This window comes from Capricornis sumatraensis, chromosome 18, assembly GCF_032405125.1.
Source record: "Capricornis sumatraensis isolate serow.1 chromosome 18, serow.2, whole genome shotgun sequence".
Classification (NCBI taxonomy): Eukaryota; Metazoa; Chordata; class Mammalia; order Artiodactyla; family Bovidae; genus Capricornis; species Capricornis sumatraensis.
Genome location: NC_091086.1, coordinates 14,618,797 through 14,632,331, shown reverse-complemented (window position 1 = coordinate 14,632,331; position 13,535 = coordinate 14,618,797). Strand labels below are relative to the sequence as shown.

The following is a 13,535-nucleotide window of genomic DNA, read 5'->3' as shown; positions in this document are numbered from 1 at the left end:
TCACTGCCCTTCCATGTCAGCAGTCAGTTTACTGGCGTGATGGCACATGCTTCATCAGTTGCGACTCCTTTCTTCTTCACAGGGTCAGATCCCTTCATCTGACCCCCAGCCACATCCCTGACCTTTTTGTCCTCTCATTTTTATTTTTATTTTTTTACTAATTAAGAAAATTAAGATTGATTGATCTGTTTATATTTGGCTGCACTGTGTCTTCACTGCTGGGTGCGGGCTTTCTCCAGTTGTGATGTGTGGGAGCTGCCCTTCTCTGCGGTGCACAGGCTGCTTTTTGTGGTGGCTTCCCTTGTTGCTGAGCACGGGCTGTAGGGTGAGCAGGCTTCAGTAGTTGCGCCTTGCGGGCTCCAGAGCGCTGGTTCAGTAGCTGTGACTCACAGACTTAGTTGCTCCACAGCATGTGGGATCTTCCCGAACCAGGAATCGAACCCGTGTCCCCTGCACTGGCAGGTGCCTCTTAACCACTGGGCCACCAGGGAAGCCTTCCCCCCATTTTTAGATGAACTCCTCAAGTTGGGCGGCCTCCACCCACTGCTCTGGTGTCCACTCCTGCCACTTCCTCCTTAATGATCTGATTTTGACCTCTGTCCCTACTACTTAACAGAAGTCCTCTCCTGGATGGGAGCACGGAGTCACTTTCTAGTCAGGTCTGAGCATCTTGCCTCGCTACTGTTCTCAGACTCCCTGCTCCCTCTCCTGTTTCCGTGTCTATTTTCCCTCCGTGCAAAAAGAGGTCCCCTTTTCCAGAGCACGCTGCTCCTCTGTCCACCCCCTGGATGGTCTCCTTTGCCCTAACTTTGAGTGTCCTCCAAACTTGGTTCTCAGGCACTTGTTCTTTTCTCTTTATTGTTTCTAAGTATAGGCACCCAGTCTTTTATTCTAAAATATGGTATTTAGACCTGTTCTTCCCCGATGAACATCTTTACACCTCAGTTGCTATTTCCATATTTCCAGTTGCCTAGGGAGGCTGAGCCCCCATGTAACTTGTGGCCCTGCTTGAGAATTATGGCAGAGCTACCGTATAAAACAATACTGTGCCCATCACAGCCCATCTGTGGGCATCATCGTCCAGAGATTTTCTTGTCCCCCCGACCAAGGTGTCTGAAACTGACCTCACGGTCCACCTGCAGAAGGCTGTCCTTCCTGCTGGGTCTATGATGCCAGCTAGACACTTGGGCATGTCAGTCTCAGCTCCTCCTCTTTCTGTCACCCTCGTCTGTGCGGCCCCTCTTTCGTTTCCTTTCTCACGGTTCCTGCTCTGGTGGCTTCTCATCAGCGCTTCTGGGCTGTTGAGAGCAAACTGCGCTCGCTTCCCCTCTCTCCGGTTACTTGCGCAGTTTATTGTGGGTATTCTCCCCACCTTCCTCTTAGTGAAGTACTGCTTCCATCCTCACATGTACACTTGAGGACTTCTGGGTTTTTTTGGTTTACTGGACTAAGCCGAGATTCTTCAGATGTGTATTCCCTTCTGCCTGTGAATATTACTATATCTAATCTTAAAAACATATGATATAAAACGAATAATATAAATATTCAAAATCTTGTGGTGTCTTTATTCTTCTTTATTAAAGCCTGAGTTGCTAGTTTTCCACAAATATTTCTATAAAATTCTCCTTGTTTATAAATAGACTTCACTGCTTACATTTTGACGTTACATGATTTGATGCACAGAAGTTTACTAATCACAGCTTCACTGCAAATTTAGCTTTCATAAACTTAAAATCACCCTAAGGCAGTTAAACGCCTTTTATGAGAATTTTACGTTGTCTAAAATTGATATTCTATTGACTTCCTTTTTGTCTGTATTCCTCTTAACTATTTCTGTGTTGTTAATTTGTGGTGTGTGTCTTTAATTTAGCTATAGGTAATTATAACTGAGAGAACTTGTTTTATATTAAGCATTTTTTCCTTATTGATATTTAATTTTACAACTGTCCACTATCTTTCATAGTTCTTCGCTGTTTTCCTTGATGTCTGGTTTAGACCATATATTGTTGGCTTTTATCTTCTCCAGGGATTTGGCAAGGTAGACTCTTTTAATATTTACTGATAATAAGTATTAATAAGGAGCTGTGGAAGGCTTATAATTTAATACTCTTATTTCCCTTGTAGTTACTCTTTCCCCTCCCCAGCCTCTATGAGTATACTGAGTTAATTGTTATTATTTTTATAATGTATGTTTCATTTTTTAGGAATAATTTTATGTTTCAATGATAATTTGCTATTTGTATTCAGTTCTGTATCTCTGCTTACAGGGACTTTGAAGCTGCGGTACTTTCGTTTTGTGTCAGTGCTTAATTTTGCTGTATTTTTCCTTCAGTAAAGCTGATCCATTCTTGACTCTTAATTTTGATTCTGTTTTTAATAGGCAATACGATTTCAGGTCCCCAAGATGTTTATTGGAATAACCTGTTTTCTGAAATCTTGTGTATCTAAGGTTATATCTTTCTTTCACACAGTAGCCAGTTTTATCTGGCTAAATAAATTCTTCAACCAAACCTTTTCCTCTGAAGATTCTACCAATACTGTTCCCTTATATTTAGGCAGTTAGTATTATTCTCGGAGAAGGCAATGGCAACCCACTTCAGTGTTCTTGCCTGGAAAATCCCATGGATGGAGGAGCCTGGTAGGCTGCAGTCCGTGGGGTCGCTAAGAGTCGGGCACGACTGAGCGACTTCACTTTCACTTTTTACTTTCATGCATTGGAGAAGGAAATGGCAACCCACTCCAGTGTTCTTGCCTGGAGAATCCCAGGGACAGAGGAGCCTAGTGGGTTGCTGTCTATGGGGTCGCACAGAGTCGGACATGACTGAAGCAACTTAGCAGCAGCAGCAGCAGTATTATACTGAGAACTTTTAACTTTTTTAAGAGGGCTTTTAATTTTTTAATCATATAGATATTGTCAGAATGTGTCTTTTAAAAATAGATGCCATTTAATGGTTTTTTCCTAGAAAACAGTAAGACTTTTACTTGCCTTTTTTGGGGTTCTCTTTAAGCCTTATAAAAGGTTTTGTCAGTTGTAGCTGTCAGTTGCCACTTCTGGTCTCATCTTTTTGATTTCTTCCTTGGAGAAATGTGATCTGTTATCTGTCATCTTTGTATGACGTCTTTTGTTTGATAATTGTATGCTGCATTCTCTCCACGTTCTGGAGAGAGCCTTTCAAGTTCAATTCCATAGTGCTGCTTTGATGCTTTGTCACATAGATTCTTCTCAGTTCAGCTTAAGTTCCACTCTTGCTCTTTTTCTTCCTTGAAGTGCTGTCTTGTCCCACAAAGCTCTGTTTGCCTCTCATCCTGTTGGCCTGTGGTCAAATCCTATATTCCCTACATGGCCTTTGGTCTGTTTTGTGTATCTCGGGGAAGGGGGGGTGCATATCTACATTTTTCTTCTTTTTTCTGGATTTTGGAATATTCAGTGGCCCCCTCTTGCTTGTGAATTTTCAGTATAACTTGGTTTGGTGGTCTCTCCTGGCTTCTCCTTTTTCCTGTCTCATTCCCTTGTTCTGGGGTGAGGAGGAAGTATCCCATTTCACTGTTTGCCTGCAGGGCCAGTATGTGGACAGCCTGGCTTCTGCTCATTGGCCACTGAGGTGTTGACTAGATGCCTCGGGAGACCTGCAGGGGGAAAGAGTGTGGGCTCAGTGTCCTGCTCAGTTCTCACGGTGCCGCAGCTGCTGTCCAGTGTGGCTTAGACGGAATTTAGTGAGAAAGTCTCCCCTTCCAGAAGGATTTGTCTCATGGAGTTTCTGATAAACCACAGGCTCCTCTGTCTATACACAGCGTGTAGGGGTGGGGGTGGATGGGATGAAGGCGTCTTGGTGGGCCAGGTGGAGTGGAAGGGGGGACAGGGCAGAAAGACATCAGTCTGGCAGGAAGCTGTCCCCATGCAGGGAGGTCTCTGAGCCTAGCCTGTGGGCAGGAGAAGTGTTCCCTTCCGTCTTTCAGTGAGGTGAGGCCACATTGTTTCATGAAATAACATGTGGGCAAGCTGCTAACTGTTCTCTTTTAATTTGGTTTCCTCTGATTAGTAGGAATTCTCTCAGAGCCTGACGGTACATTTTTTTTTCTTGCATTGTTGTACGTTTTCCTTTCTTTCCATCCTCATAGGCATTTTCCCCAGTGTGTGAGGGCAGTTGCCAGATGTAAGACGTCCCTGATGAGTAAAGGGTGCGGAGCTCTACACGAGTTCTCAGGCAGAAGCAGAAGTGTGTGTCAGGCGTAGTTTCAGCTGTCGTAATCAGTAAGACCCTGTGCACAAGGGGGAAATACCTCCAAGGAAATTAAAATATTAACAGTGTGTTCTGCTCCAGTGGTGGGACAAGAATGTGGTTTAAACATTTTTTCTTTCCTTTTTAAGTTCTCTAAATAGTTTTAATGTTTACATGTAATTTTTATTGTTATTGTTCAGTCGCTAAGTCATGTCTGACTCTTTGTGATCCCATGGACTACAGCACACCAGGCTTCCCTGTCCTTTGCCATCTCCTGGAGCTTGCTCAAACTCATGTTCATTGAGTCAGTGATGCCATCCAACCATCTCATCCTCTGTCACCCCTTTGTTCTCCTGCCCTCAGTCTTTCCCAGCATCAGGGTCTTTTCCAATGAGTTGGCTCTTTATATCAGGTGGCCAAAGTATTGGAGCTTCAGCTTCAGCATCAGTCCTTCCAGTGAATATTCAGAGCTGATTTTCTTTAGGATTGACTGGTGTGATCTCCTTGATGTCCAAGGATTGTTACTTTTATAATGATCCTTAAAGGCATGATGTAGTCTTATGCATTTCACTTTGCAGATTAATTTAAGTAAGATGGACACTTTTCTCTGTTTTCTTTTTGTTCCAGACTGTAATGGAAATGTACATAAAGTCTGTAAAGATGCTGCCCCTCTGTGTACCAAGGTAACGTCTCAGTCATGCTTGTATGTAGCTCGCTGCTTCAATGTTATCTGTTTGTGTTTTTAGATCTACTAACTATTACTGTCTCTATTTTTAAAGTGGTCACTGTAGTGATAAAACAACACGTGCTCAAAGTGTATACTTATTCACTTAACTATGCACTTGTAGAAATAGAGGGAACGTTCTGTTTTTATTACATGATATGGGTGGGTTAGACTTTCTGTCAGGACCTACTTGGTTTACCATTGCAAACCTTGCAAGTGTGGAAATGAAGTTTAGAGCAGTAATTCTCAAATACTGGCCAACATCAGAGTCACCTGGAGGGCCTGTTAAAAAACAGATTTCTGGGCCCCTCTCCCAAAATTCCTGACGCAGGAGGTCTGGGTGGTGGTTCTGAGAATTTGCATTTCTGATGTATTCCCAGGTCCCCAAACCACGCTGTGAGCTGTGCTGGACCAAACACTGAGGAACATTCTCAGTGTCTGGGGGTGGGCTTGAGTAGGTGGAGGGGTTTATCATCATGGTCCTTTGTCTCCCACTGGAAACCCAGGCCAGAAATGCATGTGAGTGAGCATGAGGATCCTTCAGGGGGAAACGTGCGGTCTCCAACTCTGTGTTATTTGAAACACACATTTTGTCAGGTCACAAAGTTGAGGGTAACATTTCAGTGCTCAAGGTCATCGTGTCCTGTAGGTGGGAGGAGTAGCCAGGAACAGAAGGAACAAGTAGGAAGGAGATAGCGCTGCCATGAGTGCTCTCTGAGCCTGGGCTGGAACAGGAGCTGGAGATTTGCGGTCCCCTCAGGCTTTTACTAAAGCTGGGCTCTTGCTGAGACCTGTTCTTGAGGCGCACCTCCCTTACAGTGTGCACATCTCATTGTCGTAACACTTTTCTCTTTGTTGCGTTTTATGTCTTTTGCTTTGAATTCCTCTTTGTTTGAAATAAAAGAACATGAAAATGGCAAAGATAAGAAGCCTGTTCTGTTTAACTGTGGATGTTCTTGTAGTCGAATGGTGCTTTGATCTTTCTTTCTGTGTTTCTAATGTTCTTCACAGAAATTCCAAGAGAAATATAATAAGAACAAACCACAGACCATCCTTGGAAGTAAGTGATATGAAAAATGGCAAGAACTTTTTTCCATTTCATACATACCACACATTCCCCCCCTCTTTCAGTTCTCTCATTTGCCCAATTATTCCCTCTTTCATAACATATGCTGGGCATGTTGTTGTTGTTTAGTCACTAAGTTGTGTCCGACTCTCTTGTGACCCCATGGACTGTAGCCTGCTAGGATCCTCTAGCAGGAGTAGGTTGCCATTTCCTTCTGCAGGGGATCTTAACAACCCAGGGGTTGAACTTGAGTCTCTTGCATGGGCAGTCTCCTGCACTGGCTCTTTATTCTGAGCCACCAGGGAAGCCTCATGCTGGGCATAATTGGCATAATTTTTCTTGGCAAAGAAGGCAAGAATGGCAGAAGCTCTGGCAACTTAGTAGCCTTTGTGCTGCATGTACTATGTGATCTTTTATATTAGGGAAGGCTGAATGGAGGTGGTATGATGTTGCCTCAATTTTAAGATGCAAATTAGTGTAATAGGCACTATTGATAACAGCCTCTTGGGGGGAAAGATAAACACTATATTGAAGTGAAGTGGAGTGGAGGTTGCTCATTTGCATCTGATTCTTTGCAACCCCATGTCCGTGGAATTCTCTAAGCCAGAATATTGCAGTGGATACCCATTCCCTTCTCCAGGGGATATTCCCAACCCAGGGATCGAACCCAGGCCTCCCACAATGCAGACAGATTCTCTATCAGCTGAGCCACCAGGGAACCCCAAGAACACTCGACTAGGTAGCTTATCCCTTTTCCAGTGGATCTTCCCGACCCAGAAATTGAACCAGGGTCTTCTGCCTTGCAGGTGGATTCTTTACCAGCTGAGCTACCAGGGAAGCCTGAACACTACATTAAATGTACATAATTTTATGTTTTCCTAGTAGTGGCACGTATTTATCTTGACCAGTACATAATACATGCGTCTTAAGAATCAAAAGATTAGGATAAAGTCCTCAAGATTCTATAGATTCTTATCAGTCTCTGTTACTCATTATCCGAGCAACCTGGTACTTTTCCGCAGCCAGCCTGAGGCTGTGATTGCATCAGCTCCATTAGAATGACCGTTGAAATTTCGGGGTATACCTGTGTTTTGTTTACAGTGGTTAAACTCAGTGATTCTGTTTTTTCTTGACTTATCCATGGTTGAGATTGAAGTAATTGTCAGCCTTTGACAGTCTTTACATTGCATGCAAGAACCAGACAGACCATCGTCCTGAGTTTGAAAATCCTTTGATTTGACGTGAGAGATCTCCCAGTTTCTTCTGCTTCACATATTACAGAGCTCGCCCTGTGGCAGGCACTTTCCGATTGTGGTCACTTTTCACTTCAGTGCTGCAACAGCGTGATCGGTGTTTTAAAAGCCGTTTGAATCAGGGGTGTTAGGGAAGTATGCAAATTGATGGCAACGTGTGACTGCATGTGATGTTACACACGGGAAAGCTAGTGCAGGCAGGTGTGACATTGGTCACACCCCTGCTTCTTCACCAGAAGCCCCTTTGACCTCAGCTGGAAGACACTCCTCAAATTCATAAGGTGAAGCATCAAAATAATTAAAAAGCATTTTAGACTTGATAGAATAACCATCTGTTCCTTCTCTTGACTTAGGAGTCATGAGAATAAAATTAAATCATACATGTGTGGAATCCTTTGTAATGTCTTAGGTTTCCATATAAGTCTTTCTCCCCCTTTCCTTGAGAAAGGTGTGTGCTAAGCGATCATACAGGATTGAAATATTTTCGGAGAGTCACTTTTAATACACATCAAATGCAAATGTGTAGATGCCCATAACATTTTAAACTGACCAGAAAGGTACTGAAGCATCATTTCATTTTTTTGTATGTGAGAGAGAAGGGCCCCGCTTGGCTTGCAGGTTTCATCTGCCTGGCATTCTTACAGGGTAAAGAACAGACTCCCCAGCGTCATTCCAAGCCATTGAGATGCTCTGTGTGTGTGTATGTCTGCTTGTTTATATACACGGTGTGCGTTCTCCTAACAGTGCTAATAGCACCTTGTATCTATTTACAGCTGGCTCTGAGGAGTACAGCAGGATTTTACGGGCAAGCTGTCCCAGTGTTTCCCCATTCCATCTTCTGTTTGTTTGTATAATCCCAGCCGGCCCCAGTTTCTCCACGTGGATATGCTGAAGCAGGCCTCCAGCCTGGTTCCAGGAGGGTGTGAGCTGGAAGGGACATTTGAAGCAGGTGTTGGGATGTGGCCAGCAACCTGGTTTCAAGGCTGGGCTTGTAACGTGTTAGAAGCCGCCATTGGAGTTTACAGCTTTCTGGCTTTTAAGTGACGACCTTTATTCGTTGCCCTCTTTGGAAACATCATGAAGCGTCCATTCTGATTTCCAGGTTCTTCGTTTCGAGACGTCCCACCACCTGGGCTCTCCTTGCACCCTTCCTCCTCCATGCCCATCGGGCTGCCAACCGGGAGGAAGGAGATGGCAGGGCAAGTGCATCCCTTGTCCAGAAGCGTCCCAGGCACCACTGTGGAAAGGTAAGGCTCGCTGTGGTGTGATGCCGTGTGGTCTCAGTGTGGCAGCCTGGGCTGACTGTCCTCCTTGCCCCTCCAGCTCCAGGCGGCCGGGGGCATCCTTGGAGTCCGAGAATGACGGCAGCACCTGGAGAAGCAGGTCTCACTCTGACGAGATGTTACAGCCCATGGGCTCGTCCCCCTCCACGGACTCCTTCTTAACGGAAGGTGAGGAGAAGACGCCCTTGCACTGACATGGGTTTCTGTGAGCATTTGCTGAAAGGGATGTTTTCCGAAGGATATAAGATGGAAGCATTTTTCTTTTATTCTGTTTAAGAGAATTCTGTTTCATGGTGTCTCTTTGGTGCAGGTTCTTCTGATAAAAACAATGAACAGTGAGCCCCAGAGGAGACTCCCAGATAGTGGTCAAGGGAACATGGTGTATTTTTTAAAGGGACATACTCCCCAAAGAATGTGTCATAAACATCATGAAGAGAAAGAAATGTGTTGTGTGCTTGCTGTCCTTTAAAATATTTTTTTTTACAGCTGTTGATGAGTTGGAATAGGATCATACTTTAATATATATATATATGTACATATATATATTTCAGTTACTTAAGACTGGACTTGTCTGGATTTCAAAGATATTTATCCCCTTGTGTTGCCTCCTACTTCTGGGGGAATAAAAGCATTTTTAAAAAGCATGTTTGTAGAGAGGACACTCTGGGGAATTGCTTGCTGTATCCAAGCTGTATTAATGGGCAGAGGAAAACCAAATGAAGGGAGAGGAGTGATGAGAGAAAGGGGTAGACTCTTCCGCATGTATCTGCTTATTTTAAATCCATTGTCCTCACATCTGTCCTTCTCTGAGCTGGATTCTCTCTGAGGGGTGCTTTCGGGCAAATAGAATCTAGTTTTCCTGAAGGGAAAACTATGTGTGTGTTGTCAGATTCTCTCAGAAAAATCTGTACTCACATGTGACTCAAGGCCTCGTACTGTGCTTCGTGTTTATATTGAGGATAGCACGGCAAGTAAAGAGCAAACCAAGTGGACATGTACAAGATTCAGTGTTGAGCGAACAGTGCAGAGTAACGTGGGGTGAAGAAATCAGTGGGTTCAAGACTGTGTGAGCACGTGTGGACTCTGCAGGTTATCAAAAATAAAACTAAAATAGAACAAGCCAAACAGATGAAAGAATCTTCTTTTTCTCTTTTTTTTTTTGCATATACACACAGCAACTGTTAATACCTGATTCTGCTTTGCTTTTCATGAATAATCTGAACAATTGCACTGGTTCGGTTTCAGTTGTTTCAATTCTGTATCACAGTATTTCTATGTTCATAGCGAGTTTCTTTAGGGCGATGAATCCATAAACATAGGCACTGTGAAGGTCTGTTTGTGTTACACGTGTTCACCCACTTTCGTTTTTCTTTTCTTAACGGATGTTAGATGTCGTGGATTCATCTCTGTGGAGTGACCTCAGCGGTGATGCCCAGGAGTTTGAAGCGGAATCTTGGAGTCTGGTGGTGGACCCTTCATTTTGTAGTCAGCAGGAGAAGGATGTCATCCAAAGACAGGATGTCATTTTTGGTAAGCATTGCAAACATGCTTTCTGGGCTGCAGCAGTGTGGTGCCGAGGAAAGAGCATGGATTCAAGCCGGAGTTCAAATTCTGGTTCTACCATTTCCTAGTCACTTAGTCTCAGGTATAATATTAACTCACCTGAAATTCAGTTTTTCCTTTTGTAAAATGGGGATAATGAGGCTCAGGATCAAAATGTTGTGAGGCTTAACGGAGGCATTGTACGTGCTTGGTACAAAGCAGGTTTGATTTCTTCTACCCTTTTCAAGTTGAGTTAGGCCTGGTCTCTACTTGTTTGCCTCTTCTGTTGTAAGAATCACAGAGAATGTTCACGTTTTTAAGGTGGGTAGTCAAGGCCGCTGCATTTACGGCCTCGTAGTTTGCCTGCACACGCCAGGGACGGTCACTCACAGAGATGCGGTGGGGCTGACGGCCCTGGGACTAGTATCCCGTGTGACCGAGAGTGGCAGTGCTGAGTGTGGGGTTCAACTGTGGGAGCTTTTATGATTTCGTGCTATTTGGGGTGAAGGCAGTCTAAATTAGGGAAGGTTAGATGATAGAGTAGTTAGGAAAAAAATGAAGGTTTAAAAATTTTCAAGTATAAAGTAGATGCTGAAAAGTGGTTCCAAGAAGGCACCTTAAGTTTAAATATGAGCGTAGCCCTTAGTTTTCACTGATCCTGTGTGTGCAAAGCACTACAAAGTCTGGTGGTGACTAGGGCCCCTTCTCCCCTGTGTGAGGCGGTTATGCAGGTCAGATGAGCCGATGTGCGTGCATGCTGTGAAATCAGCCTAGAGCTGTGTGGGAGGGAATTTCCTTGGAAAGGGTGGTGCTGCCCCTTTAGTACTTCCCATGCAATTTGTTATATTGTAATTTTATTCTTTTATTTCTTGATTTCATATATTATTAAAAACAGTCTAACCCGTTTGGGTTCAATTGTCATGTAGTGTGGTTCAGCGCATGGGCCTTTGGGCCAGAAACTCTTATGTTCCAGGGAAAACCATTTACCCTCTTTTCTTCATTGGCTTTTAAAGATAAAAAAATCATTCTTATATTTGGGGTCATGATGGATTAATGGATTAAATGAAGTGACATGGTAGATACTTAGTACAGAGTAGGTGTTAAAAATGTGGTAGGATACAATAATAATGATAATAAATTAGTGGGTAGAGAGTTTTGTTTATGGTAAAATAATAAACAAAGCCACATTTTGATTTGTTTTCCCTCCATGTCTGATATTTTGTATTCTTTTGTAAAACCTGTATGTGGGTTTGGAAGTACTCATTAGTCTAGAACCGACACTTCTGATGCTCTTAGTAATGGTGAATTTTTGTTTTCTCTCATGGTGTATTTTTAAAATGGATATATCACAAAAATTGAGATCTAAAGTTCACCCCTTTACAGTGTACAAATCTATGTTATAGTATATTTGTAATGTTTTAGTACATTTATAAAGTTGTGCAACCATCCACCACTGTCTGATTCCAGAGCAGGTCCATACTCCAGAAAGAAACCCTGTGCCCAGCAGCAGCCGTTCCCCTTGGCTCCCCTCCCACCAGCACCTGGAAGCCACTCATCTATTTTCTGTCCCTATGAGTTTGTCTATTCTGGACATATGGTATAAATCGTACAATATTTAGGCCTGGGGCCTGGCTGCTTTCACTTAGCATACTGTTTGCAAGGTTCATCCGTGCTATAATATAATTCAGCACTCTGCTCCTTTTTGTGGTTGAGTGGTAGTTCATTGTACAGATATACCACACTTTGTTCTTCTGATCGTGACTTGATGGTCGTTTTGGATTGATTCCAGTTTGGGGGTCACATGGTAACTTTATGTTGAGCCTTTTGAAGAACTGTTTTCCAAAGCAGCGATAACACTTGACATTCACAGCAGTGATGTATGAGGGTTTTGATTTCTCCATATCCTTACCAAGGCTTCTTTATTGTTCATCCTTTAAATCACAATTATGGTAGTATATGTAATGTGGTGTCTCATGGTAGTTTTGATATATCTTTCCTTGATGGCTAATGATGTTGCTCAGCTTTTCATTTGCTCATTGGCTATTAGTATATCTCTTTAGAGAAATATCTATTCAAATCTTTTGCCTATTTTGAACTGTTGTGTTTTTTTATTGTTGAGTTATAAGAGTTCTTTATATATTCTAGACTCGGGTCCCTTATAAAATATTTTCTCCTGTTACATGGATTGTTGTTTTCACTTTCTTGATGATGTCCCTTGATCATAACACATTGGTTTCTCTTAGAGAAAGTAGAACTTTGGAGACAGATCCAGTAATGGAAAGGACCTACTGTTGTATGCATTGAGGAACTTTACTGTATTTCAGTTCAGTTCAGTCGCTCAGTTGTGTCCAACTCTTTGCGACCCCATGAATCGCAGCACGCCAGGCCTCCCTGTCCATCACCAACTCCTGGAGTTCACTCAGACTCGCGTCCATTGAGTCAGTGATGCCATCCAGCCATCTCATCCTCTGTCATCCCCTTTTCCTCCTGCCCCTAATCCCTCCCAGCATCAGAGTCTTTTCCAATGAGTCAACTCTTTGCATGAGGTGGCCAAAGTACTAGAGTTTCAGCTTTAGCATCATTCCTTCCACAGAAATCCCAGGGCTGATCTCCTTCAGAATGGACTGGTTGGATCTCCTTGCAGTCCAAGGGACTCTCAAGAGTCTTCTCCAACACCACAGTTCAAAAGCATCAATTCTTCAGCACTCAACCTTCTTCATAGTCCAACTCTCACATTCATACATGACCACTGGAAAAACCATAGTCTTTATTGTATTTAATGCAGTGTAATTCACCAAGCTAATTGTGCCCCTCAGTTCAGTTCAGTTCAGTTACTCAGTCGTGTCCAACTCTTTGCAACCCCATGGACTGCAGCACGCCAGGTCTCCCTGTCTATCACCAGCTCCTGGAGTTTACTCAAACTCGTGTCCATTGAGTCAGTGATGCTATCCAACCATCTCATCCTCTGTCGTCCCCTTCTCCCGCCTTCAATCTTTCCCAGCATCAGGGTCTTTTCAAATTTTGCTCCTACTCAATGCAAAAAAAAAAAAAAAAAGAGGCAAACTAAGTTATATTTTATGGAGTATTCAGGACAAAATAAAAACTGGTTCCCAACTGAAGGTACCTAAAGATGTTAGCTGGTTATATTATGAAAGTTTGATACATTGGATTCTGTATGTATTGGACTTAACTTTTACATATCCTCTTGTAATATCTGGGAAGAAGAGAATAATTTTGCGCTTACATTAAAGATTTAGTCAATGCTGATTTAATAGTAGAAGAGTATTGTTATTCTTGAACCTTCCCTCTTTTATTTGCGTAACATACAGTGTTTAGCTATAAATTTAGGTCAATAGGGATACTTTTGAAAAAAATTGAGGTCTGACTGACATATGACATTATGTTAGTTTCATGACAACTTAATGGTATTTGTATATATATTGCAAA

General features: G+C 42.9%; 1 protein-coding gene across 2 annotated transcripts in view; it reads left to right on the top strand.

The window, feature by feature from the left end:
- The window catches only part of ARHGEF28 (Rho guanine nucleotide exchange factor 28), a 134,342-nt gene that overhangs the window by 45,714 nt on the left and 75,093 nt on the right, over positions 1-13,535 (top strand). For both annotated transcript variants that reach the window (XM_068990373.1, XM_068990372.1), the window contains 5 exons: positions 4,848-4,903; positions 5,956-6,004; positions 8,366-8,510; positions 8,587-8,714; positions 9,936-10,076. In XM_068990373.1, the coding sequence (XP_068846474.1) occupies positions 4,848-4,903; positions 5,956-6,004; positions 8,366-8,510; positions 8,587-8,714; positions 9,936-10,076 (519 nt within the window). The remainder of the gene's footprint in view (positions 1-4,847; positions 4,904-5,955; positions 6,005-8,365; positions 8,511-8,586; positions 8,715-9,935; positions 10,077-13,535) is intronic.